Below are 20,838 nucleotides of genomic sequence, written 5' to 3' on the forward strand. Positions count from 1 at the left end.
GTAATTATCGATTTAATTATGGGCATATATATTTTTTTTTTTTTTAACATAGAGAACAAACATGATTAGTGGAAGCTCACTCGAAGATTCCCTAATAATCTTCAAATCTGAGAGACCATGTTACATATTCAGAATATCTTTGATCAGCCACTAGACATTAGCCTCATAAGCTAGCTATTGTTATTATGATTGCTAGCTACGAGGTTTAGATGTTTAATTATTTTAAGTTATTAGTAACGGAATCAAATATTTTTGTTAGTAATGTAATGCATAATTTAATTATGTAAAATATTTTTAAGCTAATCATACGTACAAAGGGTTGTCACCAAAAAATACGTACAAAGGGTTAATAATATCGAATTAATCCTTAAAAAATTATTGGTCATTTTTTAAATTTATTCTTAAAAAATTTTATCAATGAAATTAGTTTTTTAAATATTATAAATTAATGATTTTTTATCATTAAATTAATAATTTTCGTCAACAATTGTTGATATAAAATGTTAATTAATAATAGCGTACATGACACTTAATATGATTAATTAGACGCTGAACAAATATATATGTTTATCAAAATTTATCAATTTAGTCTATTTTTTTAATTATATAAACTATAATTCATATAGTCTAATGATATTAAATTAATAAAATTTCTTAAATATATTTATTTAATATCTAATTAAATATTATGTCTTATGTATGAGGTGAGTTAATATTTTATATCATTAATTATTGATAAAAAATTATTAATTGAGTGACCAAAAGATAAAAATGATTCATTTATAATTTTTAAAAAATAATTTAATTGATAAAATATTTTAAAAATATATTTAAAAAATAAGCTATCTTTTAAAAAATAATTTGACTATTAACTCTCCGTATAAATTTTTAAAAAAAATGTAAAGTAGAATTTGGTGTTAAAACTTAAAACCCTTGTGTATGTAGAAGCCTTTTATCTAACTCTTTTTCTCTTATTGAGTGCAAAAAAATCTTGTTCTTAAATATTGACTACATTCATGTACGCCATGCAATATATATAAGTCCAAGAATTCGGCGGGAATTAGCTCACCAACAGAAAAATGGGCCAAACAAATTTAGAAAAAAGAAAATAAAAAAAGATAATATATCGCTCGTAAGTATATATAGCTGATGAAAAAAGAAATCTTAAGAGTTCATTTTTTTCAACAATCAAATTATGTTATGCATATACAAAAATATCTATTAAATTAGTTATTTATATGAAATATATGTTAAAAAATAAACAATATACTTAAAAAATAATATGTGAAATAACATATGTATATATAATTATATATAAATATGTGACTGATTAGATAATTAATCTTTTTATATAATATTTTTGTTTTTTCAATTAGCATACAATAAATTTTGTTGTTTTTTCTCTCATTAGTTTAAAATAAACTGTGTTTGAATTTTTTTTTTTTTTATTAGTGAGAATTGTTAGTTTGAAAAAGGTTTAATTTAAGAGGAATGTTAGGGGCCAGCAACTTTTGTGATTTGTAACCATCAAATAGCCATCAATGATGGTTTTAATGGTGTGAGATTGGTGTAAACTTTCATCCAATAGCTCACTTTTCTTTGCTAGTTATATGCTGGTCAGAATTTAACAAAGTTGCTGACCCCTAAACTTTTCCTTAATTTAAAAGTGGGTCTCATAACCAACCACTACAGATAATTAATAATTAGCTAAATGTTTCACTGAATATGTGATAATTAAAGTTTTAAATAAATATAGAAGTTTCTTTCTAATATATATGTAGCTCTGTTCTTAAATCCACACACTATGGGAAGTTCAAACAAATAATTAATGAACTTAATTAGTAAAAAGTGCAAAAGTTCAAATTAAACACTTGATAATCATGTAATATATATCAGGCACGTTGGCAAAGTATTGCAACTTTGCCTTTTCTGTTCCTTCACGTTTAATCAAACTTTGTCATATCTTGTTACTTCTTAACATACAGTAATATTTCCAAAGAAGTGATATACTAAACTCATGAGAGTGGGTGGCATACTATCATTGTTACATATAGTAGCCATCTTCTTAACCTGGTCACAATCAGGAGTGTTCATGAATCGGATCCAATTCACATATCCGTAATATTTATTTGAATTCGACTTAAAAATTACGGATATAGATCCAATTCACAAGACTATCGAATTGGATAAAATCGGATCCGTACAGTAATAGAATTGGATTGCGGATTTTATATATATATCCGTATATCTACAAAAATAAATAAATAAATATTCTTTTTATATTTTATTTCAACTAATAATTATTATATATGTTATATTATTTTATTTTTATTATTTAAAAAATATATTTAATATTATTTTAAAAATAAACATGTTTAAAAGAGTAAAAAAAAGATTTTATTGATTTTTTTAAATAAAAAAAAAACTTTTAAAAAACATTTTTATGTATTGCGGATATATTCGATCCGATCCGCAAATATGCGGATTGGATCCAACCTAAAAAGTTGGGGATTTTGGATCTGATTAGATCCGATTATTTTAATATGGATCAAATTCGGATCGAAATTTTGGCCTTATTCAATCTGCGTTCATCCCTAATCACAATGATCATTATTATTGTATAGTTGGCCTAAATTAACCTTGTATTTATATGGGTAAGAAATTAAAAAAAGAAAAATTCATACAAACAATGCTAGCTGCTCATTAAGGTAGTTTAGTGACCCAAATACACGTTATTCAGATTCTATATATCACCAAGATTTTGATTCATTGGTTTTAAGGACCTATTTTTTTCCCTCAAAGCACAATTTTTTTTTTCCTTGTAGGATAAGATCAAATTCGAAAGTAGTAGACAGGAGATAGTCTAATTAATTTAAGTTGGTCGAATAATAAATTTATTTGTCTATTTAAATAAGTGTTAAAAATTTAAATTTTGTATTAGACATATAATAATAATTTATTGATCAATAATAAATTGTTAAATAGAACTCAAATCCACAACAAACTAATTCTTAACTTGTTAGATTGAGGTATACCGTAAGAAAAAAAATAAGAGTCTTATAACTAATTAATGCTAATCATTGTTTTAATTGATTTGACAACATCAAAATATTGGATGCCGCCCTAATAGAGATTTTTTTTTTTTTTTTCCCACCGAGCTTATTGCTCTATTGCTAGCTTATGCAAGCCATGTTCTCCTAACATATAAAAAATAGGAGTAGTTCAAATTATTGCTTATCACCTATAATAAAGATTATTATTATTATTATTATTATTATTATTATTATTATTATTATTATTATTATTATTATTATTATTATTATTATTATTATTATTATTATTATTATTATTATTATGTAAAGTTTATAGGACCAAAGACTAATATTATATTAGAATATAATGGGTTTACCAACTCAATTACAATCAATATATATGATATGCGTATGTTCAGCATTTCATTTCAAATTAAACTCAAGTTTAAATAAATAATTTAAATAAATTTTTAAAAAAAAATTTAAAGTATAAGAACTTTTATTAATAGAATTTTATAAAAAAATTATTTTTTATTTAGATTTTATTTATAAAAATATTTATTTTAAAATTGTAGTGTTTAGATAAATAACTCAAAAAATAATATTTTTTACATAAAAAATAAATATTAAAATAACGATGATAATAAATATTTTTTAATATTGAAAGTTAGATTTTACATAACTTAATCACTAAAATTACAATTGATTAGGCAATTAATTTATTATTTGTTTTTTTATTAGTTCTATTTTTTTAGCGCTTTCAACATTCGGTTCTTTCCACATAATAATATTATTAGAAATTGGTTCTTCTACTTTACTTCACCCATAAGGCCATAACGATGTTCTTGTATATGGTAATAGTAACAAAATTCTAATTCACAATAATTTTGATGGCAATGCGAAAGAAATTATTGTAGAATTAGTGTTTGCTGTTTTATTGTGTATGATATGGTAGGTGAAAATAAAAAACAAATATAAAATATGTGTTAATATATATTTTTGTTGCTGTTTTTTTTTTTACTCCTATTAGAACTCTCTCTTCCTTTGTTGGGGTCAAGAATTTGTTATAACTAACTATAAAAATAATAACAAGCTATATAAAAATAAAATTAAAACTGAGATTTCATATCACACACAATGTTAAATACAAATTTAATAATAAAAATAGAGTGATAAAATGATAAAAAAAATACAATATATACAGAGGTGATTCGGATGGAACATGGTCTGAAATGGTGGTAGAGGATGAATACTTCTAACAAATAAATCATTACGTGAAAATGGTAGTGAAATGTCAGTATTTACAGCAAAAATAAAAAAAATATTTTTTACAAAAATAATAAAATGACTTATTAAAAAAATTATATATTTTTACTTTTTCAAAAAATTATAAATTAACTTTTTAAATGATTTAAAAAAATTTTAAATAATGCTAAATACGTATATTGTGATTTTTTATAATTCAAAAAGAAATAACTTCTATGCTATTTCTCAAATGGACTCTAAATAAATTACTGCTTCAAATGGGGTGGGGTTATCAATTAATTCAAGAAGTATATTTTCCTATTATTTTATAATTATTTTTTGGATCTATATCCTACATGCATATCACATAGGAAAGTGTATAAAGGTATGCGTGCTAATCTCACAGAATGATTTCATACCAAGATAAGAACATATATATAAAATGATATATGAAAGTGTCTTGAAAGACATTCTATCTCTTGAGCTCACAAACATGAAAAAAAAAATGTTTTATTTTTCAAAAGAAAAATAATAATAATATTTTAATTGAAGAATTCTCGAGCTAAATATTTAGAGCTAAATATGTTACAACTTGGTTTGTAACATACACCACACAATTTCATAGTCGGTGTTGGCTCGACAAACAAAATTAAGTCATCCTGTTGAAATTCTTCCTAAGTTCCCATCACTATTGAAGATTCAAACTTTTGAACTGACTCAATCAACAGTGTTGACTAAAAAATATAATGAAATCTTGGGCTGAAATCTAATAAAAAAATAAATTAATTAAAGGAAGAAAAGATGCAACAAGCTATTGAAGTGTGAAGAAAAAAATTGAAAGGTCACAAACAAAAAGCGGAAAATAAGAAGTGTTGTTGGAAAATGCAGCAAACTTGGAGATATATTTTGTGTTTATTTTATTTCATATATTGAACCGACACACACTTATTTACTATTTTTAGACATTGCCGAATATAAAATATATAATTATCAATAACAAAACTTACGAAATCATTGTAATAAATTATGAAGAGAAAAAAAATGATATAGAAGTATATCTTTTGAGGGGCAGAGGGGGCAAACGCTAATGGGATCCGAACAAATAAGGCGTGCACGGCTCTGTGAAGATTAGCTTGTTATCAAAAATAAAAAATAAAATATTTTAAATTTTAAATTTGAAGTACTAAACCTAAATATGAACTGTTGATATAAATAAAATATAATAAATAAAAAACTAAATTTTATTTAATTAACAAAGAATATTTAAGGATGAGTCTATTTAAAAAAATAAATTGATAAAATAATTTGATATAAATAGATTCTATATTTATGGTAGCTACAGTAATTATGTAAATATTATTAAATTTAAAGTCGTGTTTTTTTTTATATTTTAGTAATATTTTTTTAATAACATTTTTTAAAAGTTACTGCTAAATAATAAAAAATATTACTTTAATTTTAATAATATTTTTTAAAATATTATAGTGATCATAACATAGACATACTTAAATTGTCCTTTGATATATATGCTTATATAGATTTAAAATTCATATCATCACTTCGGAGCATCTAATAATAATTGTGCTTTTTTCAATTGGAAAAAAAAAAGTAGCAGTGTATTTCTAACTGTATATTCATCAATTATAATCACTTAAAAATTAACCTAAAAGGATTCGACCTAGTGGTTAGAGATACATACCCACTTTTACTTCTAAATTGAGAACCTTGGATCAACACCCTAGAGGCTAACATACAATTTAACTTTGAAGGGAAAAACTCCATATATAACTGAGTCCTTTTTAATTTTTTCCATTTTTTTAAGGTCTAGCGTCTGTCATAGACATAGCAAGTTAGCAACCACAACAACCAATCGAACTAGTGTCATAAAAATTGGAAGCAAAAGTTTTCTTTTTCTTTTTTTTTTTTTTTTTTGCATGAAGCAAAAAGTTTTCAATCTCACTCAATCAAAGAATAGTGCAAAAATATCAATCTTATAGTTTGATTTTGAACATTAATTAAGCCCAATCAGAATAGGACTAGACCACAGAGGACAAAAAAGTTGATAAAAGAGTACTTACAAGGACCAATCATACACAAGGCTTATGTTGACCAAAACCAATGCTTATTATAGAGAAGGTTTTTCAGGTCGAAAAAGAAACCTTCTAAGAAAATTGGTCGGTTAGTCACAAGACTTTCATACAGTGACACATACCAAATAATTGGACCAACAGAGATCAAAGAAAAGCTCAAATTGGCAATCATTAACTTCGCTAGAAATATTAGATGCTCCATTGACAAAACCTCTGGCATGTCAATTACTATCTGATTAACCCAATAAAAATATTAGTGATTCAAAAAAATAGAGAATATTTTGTACTTCAGTCATTACCATTACGGTTTCAGTTTAATAAATGATCACATGACAAAATACAAAAAATAATTACAAAACCTAATAAATGCAGTAAAGGAATGCTACTTATATGATGACCTCACCAAAGGGGGAATCCCTTGCGGTAACCTATAAGGGTATCAATGTTTTAAGTCTTCTTAACTTTCTTAACACCACAAATCTATTGCAATAAGCCAAGTGAATGCCACTGAAATATCTGTTATCTGACAAGTGTGTAAATGTTGACCTTCGTAAAGTTGAGTACGTAGCAATCATAATTTAATTTTAATATACTATTAGTATAAAATAATAAAATAATTTTATACATATATCTAATTATGTAATTCAATATCATAACAAATAACTATCTTTTATATTAAATGCATAAATGATCATTCAAAAAAACAGATATGATTACACAACTATATAAGACATTTTATACTGTCAGTGCATCAAAATTAAACTCTAAAACTAAATTAAACTATATGCATCTATATAAAAATATATGACATAATAGCTAATTGGCCAATTTTATGATGCCTTTTGTTTAGTGTCTAACTTTTGCCTAAATTATCTTTTATAGTAACTTTAAAATATTTAAAATGTTTTAACTTTTATATTTTTAAATTTAAAATTAATTATTTAACTTATTTTAAAAGTTAGACAATATTTTTTAGACACCATAACAAACTCCTAGCTAATTTTAGTAGCTATTTTGATATACAAATAGCATTTTTAATTTTCAAAATATACCAAAATGTGACAATGACAAATTAAGGGGGGAAATAGGAGAACGGGGGGAGGGGGATAAGATTAAAACATATTCACAAGGCCTAAGGTCAATGACATTAGGCGTTTCCATTTTCCACCGAGCACATTGACTGAAGGGAGTGAAGGGCAGAGAGAAGAGTAAGTAGAGGAGTAGGAGAAATAATGAAATCTTCTCAATCCATGTGCTTGCAGAGGAGAAGGTAGAAGAAGGAAGAATAGAATATGAAGAGAAAGAATGATAGCAGAGGAGTAAGAAGGAAATATGTAAGCTACAAAAAGGAGTAGACCAAGATACTCTAAACACAACAAAAATTTGACGAGGATTGAGAATACAAAAAGCCTACTTTAGAATGAATTACAAAACAGATACAACAGCTACTATGAAAAAATGCATGGTGCTGAACTTCCCTTTTCTCTTGAAAACTAGCCATTCCACAATCACAAATTCTAGGCCTACAACATGTTAGCAACCTAAAGAACAAAAAAGGGTAATAGAGATAAGAAGACAAATGAGTAGAGAGGAAAAAATAAGTGTCAGAGCAGGTGTTATAAGTTAAATAGCAAGCAAAGGCACCATTACAACATAATGGAGAAGACCATCATCATCTGCATAAAACAATATCCTTCCCAAACTCAGAATGCTTAACAACTGTTACTTGGGTTGTCCTCAAGGCTTTAACAAATTCTCATCATATATTCTGCAGCTGTGAGAATGAGATGCGGATTACTGAACCAGAAAGTGAGCTTGCATGCTTGCATACAAGAGCATCGGTAGCCAGTTCCTCAGTCTCGAACTGAACCAGAGCCTGCTTTTTCCCATTCATCTCAAAGACTTTGCTGTTCACAATAGTTCCATGCTCCTCCAGGAGGTTCAGAATCTCATCTTCGGTGACATCTTGGGGGAGTGTTGACAAATGGATAATCTTTGTCGGGGAGCAACAATAACGGTAGTTCTTAGCAGCATTACGGTTGAAACGGTTGAGGTTTGAATTGGCATACTCATGCGTGTCAGCACCTGGGGTTATGTTAGGATGTTTCGAGAAGTTGACTTCTAATCGCTTCCCAAACAACGTGGCTCCCTATATCTCGAAAGACAAAATGTCGGGACCAGGTTAAAAGTACAGAAGGAATAGTAATAAGCAGGATATCAAATTCTGTCAAGAAATTTAATAATTGGATCTCAACAGAATCTTTGCATGCCAAACATCATGAACAAAAGTAACAACAACAAATTAACATGTATAACACATACAGAAACATGCGGCATGTAAATTGTAACATCTTTTTTTATTGAAAGACACTTGAACCGTAACAATAACAAACTCAATGATAGACACACAAAGTAAAAGTTCCCTCTCCGGTGATGAATATAACAAGCAATAATAACTCCTCAATTTAGTAAAGATATAAGAAAGAATTGAGTACATACGAATAGGTTAAAGTAAATTTGTGTTTCTACACCTTAAATCGACTATACTTTTTACCCCTCTTTTTAATCGACTCCCTATTGCAAAGATCTAGCGTAGAAGAATATGAACAGCAAGGTACATAACAAACCTTCAGAAAGTGCACTGCCAATTCAGCTTGGAAACCATCCCCCATCTGGATAAGTGCATGATCTGGTTTATTCCGGAGAAGCTTAATCCTCACAATGTTCCCATAAATGGAGAACAAGTTGAACAGCTTATCCTCATCTATTCTCTGATACAACAAACAAGTTTCAAGTTAAATGAAGGGGAGCAGGGGGGTGAGGGAGAAAAAGAATCTCTCCGAGAAGAAGCCAGAAAAAAGTGCTTACATCAGGATTAAGATTTGAGACAAGAATTGTACATCGGTCATTTGTCCCGGTTACTCCAGGAGGCAAACCACCCCCGAAGGCAGCTGCAATGGCTGCAGCATTGGCCATCTATGATTCAAAACAAATTAACAAATAAGCGTATAACAAAAACAAGAACTGCTACAAGTAAATTAAACAGAAATATAAGAAATTGCATTAACGACTGCAGTCAGCATATTATAATCAGAGTGATATACTCGTATCATATTGTCATTTTCAAAATGGAAAAAAATCATGTGCAGTTCAAGAAAGGATAAAAGCCTAACAAACAACAACCTCACCCAACAAAACACCCAATTTGGGAAACAAAAAATCAACATAAATATAGAAGAAAAGATCAACCATCAGACATCTCCCACTACATCCACTGTGCAAGAATAATTTAAATGGATACTTCAACTTGATGCAAAAAATACCCAACCTGAGGATATCCAACTGCAAAAAAATAAATTAAAAAAAGAGTGAAAATATTAGTAAATTATACAGAAAATAACACAATAACAAACATAGCAAACCAACCAAAGCAGCCTGAAATATTTAGAACCTGCCCCGGCTAAAGAACCAAGAACAGAATATATTACCTGTATCGCCATATCCAGGCTGTTTCACAGAAGATGAAGGATAAAAAAACATTAGAACGGATTTGATAAAGATGAAGAGGAGATTTTAATCATTCAAAAACAAAAAAAACATACTTGTGACGGTCTGCCTTTCTGCTCTGTAGGAAGATTTGGGTTCGTAAAGTCCCTGTCAGAATAAAGTCCACAATAATCTGATAACATAACATTGATAAAAAGAGAACGAGACGTAAACAAAAACAGAAAGATGAGAACCAATGTAGTCACCTTGAACGGTCATTGTTGTAGTTCACTTGTAGTTCATCAAGGCTGCAATTAAGATGATTAAATTTTCATAAATAAGAACCAAAAAAATCAGGAGAAAAGAAAAAAAAAATCAAGAGAGAGAAAGAGAGATAGAGAGAGAAGGGGGGAGGAAGCAGCCATCGCGGGGTGCTTAAAAACCACAAACCAAAATATAATGAAATTATTTTAGATAGATTTAACCTACTTTGAGAACTGAATGTCCAGCTGACAGCAACCATCATAAATATTGCGTCCCTAAATTTCATAAATAAAATTACCATTCAGAGACAATATCAGAATTAAAATGCCAGGTAAAAGCCTCGAGCTGAAAGGAAATGTTAAAGAACCTGAAGTGTACTTCTCGCGACAACAGCATGCTGACGTGACTGATACTGGATAAGAGCCTGAAAACCTACACAGCATGCAAATACATGATGAAACATTACATACAATAAGTTATAAAAAAAATATACATGGATATATCAAATATAATCATATGTTATTTTTCTGGTACAAGGAAGGCCCTCCTAGCATGGGACCCAGGAAGGCCAAACTGGATCCCACGACCCCAAGGCAAGTAGTGAGTGGTTAAGGGGGTTGGAACAAGGGGATTGTGTAATTTCCGATTGAAGCCCCCACTATCCACATGATACCAGATGCCCTTTATCGCTTGAGCCAATGCTCCTGTGCAATATAATGATTATTTTTCACCCATATAAAAATGCAATCACAATGCTGATATCTAATTACAGGGCAAATACATATACATAATGTATAGAAACAGAAGCTACATTCCACTACACAATAAATTATCTAGCTTCTCAAGAAGCATATTTTAGAACAGTCAAAACAAGCGCTGATGTAACCATGTATCCAAGTCCAAGCACAGATAACTTATTCATAAGTCCCTATTTATCAAAATATATACTACCATATAAGTTGGTTACATGGATCGATCATCAATTGACACCACTGAACTGTTTCCAAAACAGAAATTTCAGTAATAACTTTTTTATTTACACAGAAAACGAAATTTTTTGTTTATATATGTCAAAATCAATTACAGCATGACCAAAATATATCCTCTATAACCCAGTTATAGTCCAAATTCATAGGGAAAGAAAGAAAGAAAGGAAAGAAAGAAAGGGAGAAATCTGAGAGAATCTGACCAGCTGACTTCTGAAATGTTACAATCTTTTCCACAGATCCATGGGGAGAAAATACTTGATATAGCACATCCACTGTTATAGGATACATCATGTGGTGAATTGTAACTAAGAGAATTCGATTTGGCTGCGCATCCAGAGAGTTCCCGACAGCAAAACAGCATAGAGAAAGAGAAGAGATAGAGAGAAAGGAGAATAAATAGAGAAGTACATGATAAAGAGAAAGAGAAAATACAGAACTTAATTTAACACACTGAACCCGCTGTAATGGAACCACCTAAGATTATAACACAGATATGGCAGAAAGATCGCATATAAAAGAAAAAGTACTAGTTCCCCACAAAGGGCCAATTTATTAAAATGTATAGACAGCGAACAACATGAAACATAAACCCTTTTAACTCAAACATGAAAATTATAAAATGCCAACCTCATCTCCACGCCCTTGATTTTGATCCATTGATGTTAGTTCTTGATGTGAGGAAAACTGGACATAAACATTCCTCCCCCTAGAGTAAAACAAAAGAACCGGATTGTTTAGGAACTCACACAATCAATGGAAAAGAAAAGTGCATAACATACCATGATACCAAATTATCAAAACAAGTCTGTGCATACCTTATGCTTGGCTGAACATTTGCATAAAATTGTAAAGAATTAACGGCTGAAGCAACATCTTGCATTTGGACAAGAGCCTGAAATAAGTAGCAGATTAACAAAAAGAAAGATAAAATAAAGCACCCTTAAATTTCAGAAGGAAAACCAGAAGTCTCATTTATTTTGAGGCATGAATTTAAAAAGGAAACCTGATTTTTTGCACGCAACATCACAAGCTTTGTTATGACTCCAAAAGGCTGAAAGAGCTGAAGCAAATCATTCTGCAACCAAAGCATAAAAACATCATAAACAATTAAACATTACACGTACCACGTGCCAAGTACAAACAACATAGTCATCCACCAAGAGGGAAAAAAAAAGCGTACTTCGGATATCTCATGCCCCACGTTTCGTACATGGATGACCTTGGAAGGTTCAGCCATTGTTTGCAAATCTATAAAACAAAGGAAAAGAGAAGAATTACAAATAAACTTCATCACTATTCTTTTACTATTTATGTATAGATAGCACTACAACACAATATTTCTCTAGTTCTAAACTAATTTAAAAGCAAGCAATTAGAATAAAAGTTAGCATTTGGCACGCAGGAAAATTTCTCATTCTGAACTACACCCCCACAAAACAGCTGGTTGGAGAGGGAAAGAAAGAAAGAAAGAAAAGAAAAGAAAAGAAGTATCTTCAATTCAAAAAGCTTTGCAAAACCGAATTGCTCGTTGATCAAGTTGCCAATGAATCATAATAATGTGCTAACTGATAAAAGTGCGGGGCTTTCGCATACCAGGGTGCAAATCGAAAAAGAACAAAAAAAAAATCTAATTTGTAATCTAGTTAGTAGTGAATGAAACTCGCATACCCACACCAGTTGAGACCTGAATCTAGGAGAGCATGTATAGCAGAAAAGTGCAGTGAACAAAATCGCGAAAAAAAAAAGGGAATCTCAAAAATCCAGCTCAGACACCCAAAAGTTGGCATGAATCGTGACGTATCAGCACACGAAGCACACAGCAAATTCCTTTCCTAAAACACAGACAGAGAGAGAGAGAGAGAGAGAAGTTACCTGAGCGTGGAGTGACAGAAAGAGAGAGAGAGAAGGACGAAGAGGAAGAGAGAGAAAATAAGAGTTAAAAAGAGGTGTTAGTGTGGCACATGATACTCAATTAATGTTGCCCTATCTTATATTCTTATGTTATGTTTCTATCTAGCCTTTTTATTTTGTAAGATGAGATAATAATCAAATAATAAACTTAGTTGAATTATAAGGTTTCCCAATTTGAAGATTTGGTCAGTTTTTGGTATCACACCGAGTGCACCCTCATGACTCCTCCACTTAAACTTTTATCCAATATACTTCCCTTTTCAGTTTGAGCCTTTCATGCTTTCATTGCCAACAGTTTAGTCAACCAAAATATCCAATTTTAATTTCTTTTCATTTTATTATTTTAAGCTTTTCTTTCTTTTTTCCCTTCATAATATATCAAATTAAATGCTATATTATACATTTATACTCACACATTCTAGTCACCAAAAAAAAAAAAATACTCACACATTCTCAAATTAATGGGATTTTTAGATATGTATAGTTATTAAGAAATAAATGGCAAATTACTAAAATAAAATATTTAAACTTTAAATTTATTGAAATACAACTTTTGTATATTGGATACGGAAATTTACTTTTTCATTAAACTATGTAAATCGCGAGAGAGGTCCCACGGATTCTAAATGAACGTAAATCGGTACACTCCTCTAGTGGTTTACATTGAAACTCGAAATAGCCAGAAATTACTGTAGAGGTCTCGCGGTTTCTGTGTAAGTATGAAATATGCATAAACCGCAACAGAGAGTCCAACGGTTTATACTTGCACCAAATTTGCCTATATATACTAACCAAGAGGGAGTGGTGTGATGGTAGAGAGTCATTTTCACACTTTCACAAATGGATGGCGAGGATATTTTTTTTTTGTTCTAGTCCACTGCTCTGGTAAAATTAAAAAAAAAAACAAAAGGCACGGTGTTAAGTTCACTGATAAAGAATGGGTGAGTGTTTTTATCCATTCGACAAAAACTTTGTCAGAACTAAAGATGAGCATATTGCAAAAGGCGGGTTTGTGTGGGGCCAAGTGGGTGAAGAAGGTGTTCTACAAGATTTTGATTACAATTGTGTCAACTGGTGTGTAGTATGACACATTTGTGATAGAGTTGGATGAAGACATGCATGTTTTGTTTCATTGTCGGCGCAGTTTTCCGAAGGTGAGAATACACGAGTTGTATGCCAAGTTGGAAGATGGTGTCAACAGTTCCGGGGCATCAGTGCCAAATCCTCAGTCGACGACAGTGGGGGTGCTTTTACTTCGATGCCTGTCGTTGCACCTGGTTGTTTGTTGGCTGAACCACCATCTGTTCCAGCAGGGTTAGCTCGGTCACCTGGTTTGATTCCTGGTCTTTCAGGTGATGGTGAGCTGGATCATGTTGAAAATGCGATGCGAGAGGGTGATTCGGACGATGAGCCAGATCACATATTGGGGGACAGTGAGGAGGGTACTCCTAGGAACCCACCGGCACGTCAGGGGTCATCCAGTTCTGGGTCCCACCAACAACTACCACATTTCTCGATGTTGAACTTGGAAGCAGTCGGCCAGTAACCGGACATAGATCCCACCTTCGGAGGCCAAGAATTACACGAGGAAAATCCTTCTGAGAAATTTCAGATTGGCCAATCTTTTCAAACTAAGGAGGAAGCTGTGTTGAGTGTTAAGAATTATAGCATCCGCCGTGGAGTTCAGTATTGGGTGATGGAGTCAAATCATCTGAAGTATCATGGGAGATGCAAGGAGTTTGGGAACGGCTGCACGTGGATGATTCGTATCACACTTCGGCAATGTAAGGGTAATTAGGAGGTTAGAAGGTACAACAGAACTCACACTTGCTTGGCTACTTCGATTTTGAGTGACCACCAACAGCTCGATCACCACGTCATTTCTGTGAGAATCTTTTTGTTGGTTAGGGCGGATGCAGCGGTTAGGATAAAGGTGTTGCAAGAAGCTACTGAGGTAACCTATGGATTCAGACCTAGTTATAGGAAGGTGTGGATGGCAAAACAGAAGGCAGTTGCATAGATCTACGGAGATTACGAAGAGTCATATGCCGAGTTTCCCCGTTGGATCTTTGGGGTGCAAGCCACGATGGAGGGAACTGTGGCATTATTGAAGACTTCTTCGGTACGTGTAGGTGATCAGGTTGATGAGTCTACGAAGTATTTTCATCGTCTTTTCTGGACATTTCCTCCATACATTGAGGCATTTAGATATTGCAAGCCACTAGTAAGCATTGATGAGACTCGTTTATATGGGAAGTGTGGCGGAACTTTGCTTCTGGCTATCGCGCCAGATGAAAACTCGAATATCTTGCAGGTTGCCTTTGCACTTGTGGAATGGGAGAATGCGGAGCCCTGAGCTTTTTTCTTATCCCACTTGCGTCAACATGTGACCCCACAAGAAGGCATTCTTATGATATATGCGTATATGCGTACGGTGTTCTCAGTAGCATCCTCCGACAACACCCTGAATCTCTCATGGAACCAGGTGAAGTAGACTGTAAACTGTTTTACCTTATTTGGCAGGGAAGCTCGCTAAATAGTTCCTGAAACTACTCCCAAGCGGGTTTGCCATCATCCATCAGCTTCTCAAAATCTGTAAGGCGCCCGAATATAGGTAAACCATCCACGGGCAGCCCCAGCTGGTATGCAACATCCTGCAGTGTGATGGTGCACTCCCCGAATGACATATGAAAGGTGTGCGTCTCAGGACGCCACCTCTCACTGAATGCGCTGACTAGAGGCTCATCTAACCAAAACCACCTCGTGTTGAGCCTCACCAGATGATACAAATCAGTCCTCTCCAGATAGAGTATGATCCTATCATGTAGATGCATGTTCTGTTATCTCCGGACACTATAAATACACTTACTTGGCTGTAGTATATGAGAGAAATAACCAAACCAAATGAAATTCCATCACTAACAAGTTTAATCTATATATTATAACCGAAAACAAATACTAAACTTATAATTTTAAATTAAATTTAATAAAACTTAAATATAAGACTCAAATATTTAATTTAAAATAATCAAACCCTAAACTACAAAATGTATAATTTTAAAGTTTAAGAACGTAAAATACAACCGCTACATTCTATTTACAAAATTTAATCTTTAAACAAATTTTAAACTCTAAACAACTAAAACTATAATATCGGAATTTAAACGTGCATATTTAAAACCTAAAATTTTAAGTCTTAGTTTTTAAATATGATACTTAATCAACAACCCTACAAGCCTTACAATTTGAATCTTATATCTCAAATAGAAGAGGATCATCATTCTACTTAAAGATTTCATCCTACCTTTAAAATTTACATCTTAACTTTGGAATCATAAACTGGCCAATCCTAAATTATGTGTTCTAACTACTGCACCCGAATACTACATTTTTTGTTATATGAAAAATAATAACTAAAAGAAAACAAACTTACCTCTTCGTTTATGTTGCCGATAACGTGCGCAACGCCGTTGAGCCGGTAAAGACTACGTTTGTCCGCCACAGTCCGGCCCCAGCAAAGTCAAAATGTCTTCCTCACCACACTTTCCTCTCTTTCTCTCTCTAGAAAACGTCTCTTTCTCTCTCTAAGATATGAAAGTGGCTCAAACCGACCCTCCTATCGCGTATTTATACTAAAGTATAAACCCTTGTCGCAGTTTATGCATATTTCATACTTACACAGAAACCGTGAGACCCCTACCATGGTTTCTGGCCATTTCAAGTTTCAATGTAAACCGCTAGAGGAGGTGTAGCAGTTTACGTTCATTTGGAATCTGCGAGACCCTTCTCGGAGTTTACATAATTTAGTGAAAAAGTGCATTTTCGTATCCAATATGCAAAAGTTGTATTTCGATAAATTTAAAGTCCAAATGTTTTATTTTAAAAATTTGTTCAAAAATAAATATCATTAAACACCTAAAAAATTGAAAAAAAAATCTTGTTAATTACAATATATTTTTCCCACTTGAAAGTGTAGATGTTATCTTTTGAGAAACATACATTCATTTGCACGACATTTATTTTGAGAATGAGAAAATTATTACAAAAATGAAGGGGAAGATTTGCATAGAGTTGTTTTCCTTTAAAATTGATAATTTAAAATTGTTAAATGATGATTTAGTCAAAGACAAATACCAAATCAGTACTTGAAAGATTCTAACGCTGACAAAATAGTACTTGACTTTTGTTATTGACAAAATAGTTCCTAAATGATTTTAAAATATGACAAACGTGTTCCTGAATTCATCAGAGTACATCTCCGATGAGAATACTACTGAGCTGGCCATCGTATTTTTTTGATATGGCAACCTTGTTAATGTATAATACTTAGGTAAAATTCTTAATTAATTAATTCAATTCACCTTGAAAAATCTCTCTAACCCTAATCTCTCCCTCCCTTTTCCCCAACGCACTCTCTCGCTTTCATTTTGAAACAGTGCCTCAACCTCCACCGCTGTCATATGCTCTACCACCTCCACCAGCCATCACTTCTATAGCCACCTCCATGTGCTCTTCCAACAGTACCATACCCTACACCACTCTCACCGCCACTTCTGCCACCTCCTCCATAACCAGTGCCATGTTCTCTACAAGCACCACCATATCCTCCACCAGAACCACCTCCATAACCAATGTCATGCTCTCCACCAGCACCACCATTATAGCCTTCTCATGGTCCTCCTCCTTTACCACCTCCATAATAACTAGATACGCAATAAAATATCTTTAATGCTATTGTTTCTTTGGCCGTCAAAAGAGAAAAGGGAAAAAATGGTGAGAAAATAGGGGTAAAACAGAGAGAGAGAGAGAGAGAGAGCATATGGCAAGTGACGAAGAGAAGGGCAACGACAATGGAGAAAGGAGGGGACTTGGAGATGGCAACAAAGAGCCGACGACAGAGATCTGAGAGATGGAGAAGAGAGTAGAGAAAGGAGATGAGGATAGGGTTTAGATTTGGGAATTTTCTTTTTTCAGGTTGGATTTCGATTTAATTAATTAAAAATTTCACCTCAGCATTATTCTCCCTGGAGATGTGTTTCGGCGAATTGAAGGATACACTTGTCAAATTTTAATTTCTTTTAAGTACCATTTTGTCGATAACGTCTTTCAGTACCATTTTGTCAGTGCCAGAATCTTTCGGGTACCGATTTGGTATTTACCTCTTTAGTCAAATTATCTAATGATTCACAAATATCAAATTCACATGAAGGCAACTACATGTGAGCTTCCACCAAAAATAAATTAACACAATGAATAAAAGATACGTTTATATTTTATAGTGTAAAGTACTAAATTGATCCCTTATGTTTAGGTCTAATCCTGTTTTGGTCCCTAAAATTTAAAGTGTCCTATTTGCATCCAAAAAAGTTTCATTTAGCTTCAATATAGTTTTGCCGTTAAGTTAATTTTAAATAATTAACGAAACTCAATTTTAGATATAAAAAGCTTATATAACCAAACTTTTCGGTTGTCGAGGGGAGTTTCCTGCAGTAGAGGTGACAATGGCCTTGTTCTCATTGCCACCAGCGAACTTTCCCGCGAAAAGCGAGTTCTCGACAATGTTCTCCATGTGCTTTGAACCAAGGCTAGTGGCTCGTGGTGATGCATCTATTGCCGATCCTGTGCCTTTTGAGTTTGTACTTCTTCTTCAGGAAAAGACATTATGTTTTGATGGAACGGTGAGGTTAATTATTTAATATTGACTTTGCGGTGGGACTACATTGAGGCTAATGAAACTTTTTTTTATTCAAATAGGACACTATAAACTTTAGAGATCAAAATAGGATTAAACTCAAATATAGGGGGACCAATTTACTACTTTACCTATTTTATAAATGAACAAATCTAATAATGTGGAATATATATATATAGGCAAAAAAAGTAAATAATATAAAAATATTAATAATTTTTATTTTGGGTAAAATGTTGATGGTCGTTGTTGTTTAGCTATTGTGGGAAGTTCTCGACTACCAAAAAAGAATCAAGTAAGAAAACATAAGATGGGAAGACCCATATCCAACTCAACTTTAAGGTAATAAAATAATGTGTCTCTCATTTTATAAACTTCTCACTCTTCCTTATTTTCTTCAATGTAGGACTAATTCATTACACTCCTCACACTTGTTACTTAACAATTGTTACATAACACTGTGTTTGGTTATTGTCTTCAAAAAATAGAGACATAGACACAAAGACACAGAGATACATGAACACAGATATACACAAAATTTTTAACACGTTTGGTGATAATAGTCATAATACACAAGACACGTCTACCTAATTTAAAAGTTAAATTTATCTCCAAATCAGAATAATCTCAACACCACCATTATCTTCACCACCATCATCACCAATTTCTACCACCACTATCATCACTACTGATCTTTCAATTTTATTTCAAATAAATAAAATTAACAATTCTAATTTAAATATCGCTTAAACAACTCAATTTAAAAACAAAGAAAATTAAAAGAAAGGCAGAAACAAATCTAAAATTAGGGAGGGAGAGGGTTTGTTGACGCATTAGAGGAGAAAAATGGGAAAAAATGCCAGTGATGGCAAAGGGTGATGCGGAGGCAAACTACAGTGTTGGACAACCTTCTTTGTCTCCGCGGTTACTGCGGCGTTGGGGGGGGGGGAGAGAGAGAGAGAGAGAGAGAGAGAGAGAGAGAGAGAGAGAGAGAGAGAGAGAGAGAGAGAGAGTGCTTCGGAAGCATAACTACTTGATGGATCTGGGATGGTGGAGGATGAGGATGTAATATATTTGGAGGAGGAGTTGAGATGTAACAATGGAGGTTAGAGGAGGGAGAGAGGAGAAGAGAAAAAAGAACATTAATGTGAGTTGGGTAATTTTGGAATTTTGATATGTATCTCAAACCAAATATCCGTGTCTCTTCATTCTGGCCAGACACAAAATACAGATTTTCTGTGGGTAGTTATGTGTAACCGTGTCTCTTTTAAATTTGTGTCTTACAAAACAAATAATACACGTGTTGTTGTGTGTGTCTCTCATATACACGTACACCATCTAAACACACTGTAAGATCTTAGGGTAAACTACCAAAATGCATCCAAATTACTTGTCTTCGACAAAAATGCTCCTAAATTTTATTATCAACAAAAATGTCTTTAAATTGTTTAAAAAGATAAAAAAAATGTTTATTTACGTAAATTGAGACGTTCTACGTTATGAGAAAAGAATAATGTACTAAATAGAACTTTTTATACAATAAATAAAACTCTAACATTAACAAGTAAGTTAGGTCACGTTTTTCCATTAATAAAACAAGCTTTGATCACAATTGGTCATTTTTTACATGTTTTTAAATTATTTAAAAATATTTTTATCAATAACAAAATCCAAAAACACTTTTTGTCTGAGAGCATATTTGATGATTTTCCCACGGCCTTAATAAGAGTTGGTCCACCTAATGTCCTAATCAACCTGTCACTCAAATATTGTTTTTTTTTTTAATTTGAATTAATTACTTGAGTTCAAAATTTGTATGCATGAGATTAAGCTTAAACTGCATTGCTTCCTCCTTCCAATGTACCAAAAGAAAAGGCAGTATAAAAAGTAAGCAGGTTTACAGTGGTAAACGTATTTTTTTTATATATGTTTGGAAAAGGCTTGTAAGAGAAACGAACAAATTAACAACGGGACAACATACGACTAATTTAAGTATGATTCTACATACATTCCTTTTAGATTTGTGTCAACATCTTGAATTTTATATTCTGTATATTGGAAAAATTAATTCACATGAAACATTTTGTTGTACAGGATTCAAATTTAACTTCCAATCTAGAGAATCTCAATTA

At 32.0% G+C, this 20,838-nt stretch overlaps 1 protein-coding gene across 3 annotated transcripts; it reads right to left on the bottom strand.

Annotated features, from left to right (window-relative positions):
• Positions 1-7,951: 7,951 nt before the first annotated feature.
• Positions 7,952-13,130, bottom strand: LOC112775427 (polypyrimidine tract-binding protein homolog 3). Of its 3 annotated transcripts, none has more exons than XM_025819027.3 (15): positions 12,979-13,130; positions 12,287-12,354; positions 12,110-12,181; positions 11,922-11,998; positions 11,734-11,812; positions 11,307-11,430; positions 10,485-10,549; positions 10,343-10,392; positions 10,120-10,161; positions 9,970-10,021; positions 9,856-9,874; positions 9,696-9,709; positions 9,236-9,343; positions 8,995-9,138; positions 7,952-8,516 (listed from the first exon to the last, which is right to left on the bottom strand). In XM_025819027.3, the coding sequence occupies exons 2-15, from the start codon at positions 12,341-12,343 to the stop codon at positions 8,127-8,129; spliced, it is 1,293 nt and encodes a 430-aa protein (XP_025674812.1). In that variant the 5' UTR covers positions 12,344-12,354; positions 12,979-13,130; the 3' UTR covers positions 7,952-8,126. The 3 variants fall into 3 exon arrangements, with proteins under 3 accessions (XP_025674812.1, XP_025674813.1, XP_025674814.1); XM_025819028.3 differs by having other exon boundaries at positions 12,775-13,072; XM_025819029.3 differs by lacking the exon at positions 12,979-13,130 and adding an exon at positions 12,700-12,723.
• Positions 13,131-20,838: the final 7,708 nt, after the last annotated feature.

The sequence above is a fragment of the Arachis hypogaea genome, chromosome 19, assembly GCF_003086295.3.
Source record: "Arachis hypogaea cultivar Tifrunner chromosome 19, arahy.Tifrunner.gnm2.J5K5, whole genome shotgun sequence".
NCBI lineage: Eukaryota > Viridiplantae > Streptophyta > Magnoliopsida > Fabales > Fabaceae > Arachis > Arachis hypogaea.

Coding starts and splice junctions, on each gene's coding strand:
- LOC112775427 (XM_025819027.3), bottom strand. CDS start 12,343: ATGGCTGAACCTTCCAAGGTCATCCATGTACGAAACGTGGGGCATGAG. Junction 10,162..10,342: donor CTGGACATTCAGTTCTCAAA/GTAGGTTAAATC, acceptor TCTTAATTGCAG/CCTTGATGAACTACAAGTGA. Junction 10,022..10,119: donor TACAACAATGACCGTTCAAG/GTGACTACATTG, acceptor TTATTCTGACAG/GGACTTTACGAACCCAAATC.